This window comes from Nymphaea colorata, chromosome 2, assembly GCF_008831285.2.
Source record: "Nymphaea colorata isolate Beijing-Zhang1983 chromosome 2, ASM883128v2, whole genome shotgun sequence".
Taxonomy (NCBI): domain Eukaryota; kingdom Viridiplantae; phylum Streptophyta; class Magnoliopsida; order Nymphaeales; family Nymphaeaceae; genus Nymphaea; species Nymphaea colorata.
In genome coordinates, this window is record NC_045139.1 from 18,049,493 (window position 1) to 18,056,512 (window position 7,020).

Consider the following 7,020-nt stretch of genomic DNA (forward strand, 5'->3'; position numbering starts at 1 on the left):
TTTCTTCATTAAGTTCGTCACTTATCTCTTTCTCCCCCGGCTGATCTCATATGGGCGGTTTCTGCCCATTATGCGGCTGACCCACTACTTACAACTCCCTTTTTACGAATTATATATATATATGAAAACGACGTTAATTGGTGTCTGACATGCATTTGTTGGTTTTGCGTAAAATGTAAGTTTTTTTTCTTCTTGTACTTGATTTCCTAACAGACACATGTAAACTATATATATATATATATATATTGAACAACCAACTGTTGAATGAATTAATAATGGGCTTGGGCCTTTCTCAGTAAAAGATGTTTTTCTGAGGAGAAGCGCATGAACTGAGCCTTTCGTTTTCCTTTCATTTGACTGATGCAGCTTTTTTTTTTTTTTTTTTTTTCTCTTTTGTCTTTTCACCAAGGCGTTAAATTTAAAGCTTTCGCCCGTTAGGACGTTACCCGGAGCGGCATCGTTTGGGGAGGTTAAGTTAAAATGCTGGGCTTTATTTGAAATTTTGGAAGATGAAAAGGCACTCTCTCCGTCGACGTGACTGACTTATTGCACTTCAGCGGAACCTGGGTGATTAAGCTTGCCTGCGAGTGACGACAACTCACCAGCGCCAAACTCTCTCTCCCTCTTTCTCTTTCTCTCTCTTGCTTGGTTGCAGTGGGCAGCAGCAGCCATGGCTGCCATGGGGCAACGAGCCGTCAAAAAGGCTGAACGATACACAGGAGGCTGGAACTTTGTTCCCTGTACTGCTGGGCAAAGTCTCTGACGTTGCAAATATCCAACATAGATCGGGTTCAAGACAAGGATGAAAAGCGGGACATGATACAGGCAAAAGCTTTCAGCAGAACTACAACCTTAGTAACTACCATTTACACTCCTCGATGGCAGGAGAAGGCCGCTGCCGCCATGCCCTTAAATTAAGCTTAATCATATGGACCCTATCGAGCGTATGCTGAAGACGACCAGCTTGTTTCTGAATCATGTTTGGTTTTGATATAAAATATACATGTAAGATCGATAACTAATACGTGTGTGTATATATGCAGAATATGTAAATCATTTGCCAGCCCTATCTCTGAGATTTTATTGTTTGAATATTGAATTTTAATGTGTAGAAAATTGAAAGAACATGCACCTAGCCGCAGTTTTGCTGGCTAGCGTATGAAAGAGATGACCACATGCTTGAGGGCTTATTATTGCATACTTTATCTATTTGATGGATAAGAATAGGCAGAAAGGCATGCGGATGTCTTTTACGCAACAAGAATGACAAAAATAGACATGACGTAGTGGGGGAGGTTGAAGCTGTCCCGCAGCAGCGCAGGGGAACTGCTCGTCGTCTCTTTCGATCACTAACGAGCTAGTTTCAACCGCCTGCTGCAGAGGCAGGGAAAAAGCTATGGAGGGAAAGGGAGACCGTGAGGTGGTTGTGGGGAGGGGGGAGGTAAAGGTCTTCTCCTTTTCCCCGATCGGATGAGAAAAGAGTCAGAGAGGAGAATGTTTCATGTGTTGACAGAAGGAAGAAAAAAGGGGGAGGAGAAAGAGACGAAAGCCGTTTTTCATCTTTCCTTCGCTTTACTTAGAAAAGCAGAACAGATTATCTGCATTTCTTCCTCTTCCTCTTCTCCTTTTCTAAAAGAAGCAAAAGGAAACCTCTTTCTTTCTCTCTTTTTGTTTTGTCTAACGTCCATCTTTGCCAGTCTTTTACGTAGTAAAGAAAACATGAATCTCTCTCTCTCTCTCTCTCTCTCTCTCTCTCTACGCGCTCATACATATATATGCATGATGCATACGAATACATACGTCCTCCGATAAGCCCAACTCTCCCGCACTACGAACATGTACATGATACGCACGTGCAAGCAAATTAGATTATTTTGTAGTTCATAACGCCATGCTCTCTTGCTCTCTCTCTGTGTCTGCACAAAGGCTCAATCTCGCGATTAGAACGCATATTGGAGGCAGAAAATTCAAAGATTGTTTTCCCTCTCAATTGCTAGCGACAAGGAAAAAGAAGGGAATGAAGAAAAAGGAAAAGCTGATACAGAAAACGAAGAGAAGAACAAAACAACAAATGATAGACAGTATCTGTGGCTTATGAGTATTCCATGGCTTGAACCGGTCAGTGTACTATCGTGCTTTTTGAGCACTGCAAGTATAATAACCTGCATTTTGCATGCAAGTCTACCATCTGGCTAATCACCTAGAACATGCCTTTGCATTTCGTCCCAGCAGTTCTCATCAGCCATGACAGCAGCAACCCCTGTATACCCTTTTCTCCTTTTCTCTCCATGTTTTTCGGAGTGCTCGCACTGCATGTGCCTTCTTCACTGCATCCTCTCACTATAGGACCTAGCCAGTGACTTCATTTCCGAATCGAAAGAAACCAAATTCATGGTGTGGTGTTGCTGCTGATCCCTATGAGTGAACCCACCTCCAATAAACCCTCTGCTCATCCCTCCAACACCAAGAAAGTCTCTAGTCATCTCATCTGTGCCCGCCACGTTCGAAGACGAAGCACCACCATTCTGGTGTAGCTTTCCCTCCATAGAATCCTGTAAATTGGAAACATGGTTTGCCCTGTGCTGGAGCTGCAAGTTCATTCTATGGCTACCGTTGTATTCTACAAACTCATCAATACCTCTAGCGTCACCCCCAAACATGGAACTACTGCCATTCACCAGCGAATTCATGAATTCCTGGAAGTGGGTTTCCTGCCCAATGCTGACATTGGCTCTCATCTGGTCAAGGCCCTTGATGGGGAGTGACGTTGGTAGCAGCTGAGTCCTGCTGCTCGGAGGGCTCTGAGTTGCAGTGGGCAGAGATGACGAAGATGGCGATGATGGCGGCCTTTGCTCCTGCCACTGCAGGCCTATCCCGGCGGAGGACGTGTCATGGCTTGTGGTGCCCTTTGGGGTGGAGCTGTTGAACGTTCTCAGCTGGTTCCCAGCACTGGTGGTTGCACCCAATTGAGCAGCTTTTTGAAGCAGCGCAGTGGCTGACATCTGAGGGACCACTGTGTCAACCTGTAGCTGGGAGTTGTAAAGCGAAGGCACAGATGAGGTCATGTGGTCACTCATGATACTGCCACTGAACTGGTCCTGAAGCAAGACGTTGGTTCTCCCGTCACCCTGCTTGTTGCCGCCATTGCTGTTCTGCGAGAGGAAACTGAGACTGAAGACGTTGTTTGGCACCTTCGCAGCTGAGCTATTTGTGCTGTTACTCGATAAGTCGGGCAGCTGCATCAATCCGGGATAAGTGGGAGGTTTGCTCTGGAGCAGTCCTTGCTGAGCTTGGGCGTCCTCATGGAAATCCTGATTAGAGCTGCCGCCACCGCCATTGCAGGAAGAGAAGAACGAAGGTGGTGGCTGCGGCGATCGAAATGAAAAATTAGGTGGGAGTAGTTGGTCGAATTGTGTTGCTCCTGCTCCACCAAGCCTGAGGATATTAGCAGAAGAATGAGTTTGATCTGCTAGAGAACCGATCTGAGACAGTCCTAAACCCACGCTGTTGCTGCTGCTGTTGTTGTATAGCTGCCCTGCGATCGTGCTTAGCCCAGTTGGAAGCCTTGCACTCTCTTGTGCCAGTGCATCACAGAATGCCCTATGAGTGATGAAGCTATCACGCCTGAAAATAGCAAGCACATGACGATGAAAAATGGACCAGATAAAAACACGTAATCAACTTCAAATTTTGCAACAAAAATCCTGAGTCCCCACTTCTCAGCACACCAGAGATTTCAGTACTGTTTTAGGAAGCAGAAAAGGAAAATAACAGTAGAAACCAGCTTTCTAAACTCATTCGAGCAACTGACTCGTGCATGTTGGAGCTGTCACTCTGACAACCAGTGGGAAAAAACATGAGATTGAGTTTACGCACAAGCCATCAAACAGTAGTTGTTCGCACCCATTATCTAGAATTCCATGGAGTTTAGTAAATTTTTTAATGACTAGATCCAGTTTCCCAAATTCCAAGAAGTAGTTCTAAGCTCCAAAACCAAAAAATCCACATTGGAAATTGGAATCCGCGTCGAGAATTTGAAGAAGAGGAACCTATAAAAAACAGGACCACGAAAAAGAACAAATGTTTGCGTCAAACACTAAGCGCGTTTAATCTGCACCCCATTTTGTGGTTGAGTGCCTTGTTAACAAACTTCACTACACATCAGTATTTAGTGAAAAAATGTAAGACGGTGACACTGCTATTCAGAGTGGTGCTCATGAATTGAATTACCTGCTCTTTCTCTTACCCACCTCAGCGTTTCACTAGGTTGGTACCCTGAAAAGGCCAAAGGAGCAGCTAGAATCCAGCCAACTCACAAGGATACAAACCCTGTGAATCCAAGGTAACACGTGAATGGTACAAGAGAGGGGCAAAGGCGTTGATTCCAAGGATGAATAAGAGACACCTTTATATTTAAAAATCACGGATAAAAAAAGAGATGGAAAAATTATGCATGGTTCTGAGAAATTTCAGGTCGGGAGCAGTTATCACGGAAGGACTCGACATTCAAAAAAAAAAGGAGGTAAGAAGCCATTATCGTTATCGATTTCATGTACAGAACGTTCAAAAACTGGCTTGTCAAGAACTGGAATCTGAGAAGTAATAGCCAACCAGAAAAAAATAAGGAAAAGGGACAAAATCGAGATAAATTGGTAATATAACCAGAGAAAATTGCAGCCAAGACCACTTTGCTATCATCCTTATGCTCACTGTATTTCTATGTTGCAAGATATTATCGTAATTACCTTGAGAATAGGGTTCCGCAATCGCATCTATACTCTCTTGTACCGCATGTCTTGGAGTGGGCTTTCCAGTCAGACTGAACTGCATATTTCTTAGAGCACTTCTCACACTTCCATTTCTTCTCGCCATGTTTCCTGGAATAGTGTTTCTTGATGCCAGTGAGGTCACCTAACGCCCTTGATGGGTCATGGTGGACGCATGTGGGTTCTGGACAAAGATAGACCTTCTTCTTGACCTCTTTGTTTGATTTCTGCCTCAGCTTCCATGGAAGATTGTGGCCTCTCCTGTGGAGCTGTAGGTTCTGTTCCCTCTGAAACCCTTTGTTGCAAACCTCACATATGAACCTGTTTGTGGCCATCAGGGTCTTGGGTGACAGTGCAATCACTTCCGCATCTGGATCTGTGCATGAACAAGAAAAGAGGACGAAGGATTATGGTCCGTTCATCAGTATCAGTGTTAGTCCCCTAAACGAAAACGAAGTAGGTAAAGAAAACCATGGTAATCATCAGAAACAGGCGATACAAATATGTTGGTCATGCTCAGTCAAAAGGGAAAAGAAAAGTTTGTCCGTGAGTGATAAAATCTGGATACTTGCTTGGTGTTCCAGGGAGATTTCTCTTCTTCTTTTGAGGTGCGCTTGTCGTAGCCGGTGAAGATGTTGACTGTTGCTTGACCTGGTTTGTTGCGGAGCCTATACATCTTTCTTCTTCCATCACTTCAAACGACTTCTTCACAGGAGGACCAGCAGCCATCTTTCTGCTTTCGACTAGTAACTCTAAAAACGCTGTGCCTCCTTTTCTCTGGTTATCTTCCTCACTTGCTCCAGCAAATTACTGAACTAAGCAGATCTGCAGCCGAATTTTTTGCCCTCCACTTTGAGAACCATGAAAGTATCATCTTCCCTCTTGGCCGCGAGGAGAAACTGGAAGAAGATTCAACCCTGGCCTGGTTGGTATCTTCAAATTAACACCACGTTTACCTGAATTCTTGACCAACAAAGGAATTCTAATCGAAACTTGTAATGGAATAAGAAATCAACATCGATGAGTCTGGCACTTGCATGAAGAAGAAAACCAACCCTAGATCTCTCTTCTTCTTCTTCTTCTTCTTCTCCGGTTGCTGTTGCTGTTGCTCCGCAGCTTCTGTTGATTGATGTGTTGGATGCGTTTCTAAGGCCTCATCACCACCATGCTTTTCTTTTCCATTTTTTTTCTCTCGTATATGGTTTTCCCGATTTCGCTCCACCTTTTCCACCACAATAAAAATACACAGAAAATGAATATTAATTGAAGGGTGTCATTGTTCGTGCTCCTCTCACGCAGCCTCCCTCTGTCGTTATTCAGACCATAGCTTGGGGGCCACCGATTCTCTCTCTCTCTCTCAGAGAGAAAAATAAGTATCCTTCTTGTTGTGTAGATGCTCTCGCTTTGAAGAAGACTCAAGCAAGGGTAATAGCGTAACTTCATATCATGACTTGAAACGTAAGATGGAAGCACAAAACAGCATAAAAAATAATTGCAGATGTGTCAGCGTCTGCGCGTCCTCTACAGAGGGATCCATGCATGGACATCTCGTAGGGCCATCAAACGCCGGACACTGGGGACAAAGAACGCCCGGAAGTTCCTTTGCTAGGATATTTCTGCTCTGTTCCGACAGTTGGAATAGAAACAGTCCCGGAAAAGATTAAAAGAAATCCCGTAAATCTGCCTTACTGTTGAACTAATGTAGCTGATCTAATCTAATCATACACTCACGTAGTATTCTTGCTGCCAAACAATCACTGAGAATGCTTATTACTGTTCCTGTTTAAGTTGGGCCATGTCTTTTGCATCCAAATCAGAAGCCATGGTGCTCCAATCTCTCCTTCATCCTAATTCCCATCGCAGTAAATACAATCAGAAAAAACCTAGAAAACTTGGTAACTTTTTAGTTAAAAAAAAAAAGTGAGACTTTGTTGGTCTCCACTGATGAAAATCAGATTTTTTTTAGTTGAAGGGCACTTGAGTCATTGACCCGGGTTGGGTGTGGGCGTAGCATATGCTTGAGTTTGGGTCCCACTTAATTTGTAATGAAATTTTTGAAGGACTGGGGTAAGCAGTGGCGCGAACCAATCCACATGTATACTCGGACATTAATCCATTGTCCAAGGTGCATGTGGGCTGATGAGGGGCAATTGCCCATACAGAACTATATAATTTGCCTATTTATATATTAATATCACATAGTCATTTGTTTAATTACATGTTGGTTCTCCTCAATCATAATCCAAGATTTTTT

General features: G+C 43.8%; 1 protein-coding gene across 1 annotated transcript; it reads right to left on the bottom strand.

The window, feature by feature from the left end:
• Positions 1-1,952: 1,952 nt before the first annotated feature.
• On the bottom strand, positions 1,953-6,114 carry LOC116248195 (zinc finger protein BALDIBIS-like). Its single transcript, XM_031620845.2, has 3 exons — positions 5,339-6,114; positions 4,746-5,142; positions 1,953-3,624 (listed from the first exon to the last, which is right to left on the bottom strand). The coding sequence occupies exons 1-3, from the start codon at positions 5,493-5,495 to the stop codon at positions 2,325-2,327; spliced, it is 1,854 nt and encodes a 617-aa protein (XP_031476705.1). The 5' UTR covers positions 5,496-6,114; the 3' UTR covers positions 1,953-2,324.
• Between the last annotated feature and the right edge of the window lie 906 nt (positions 6,115-7,020).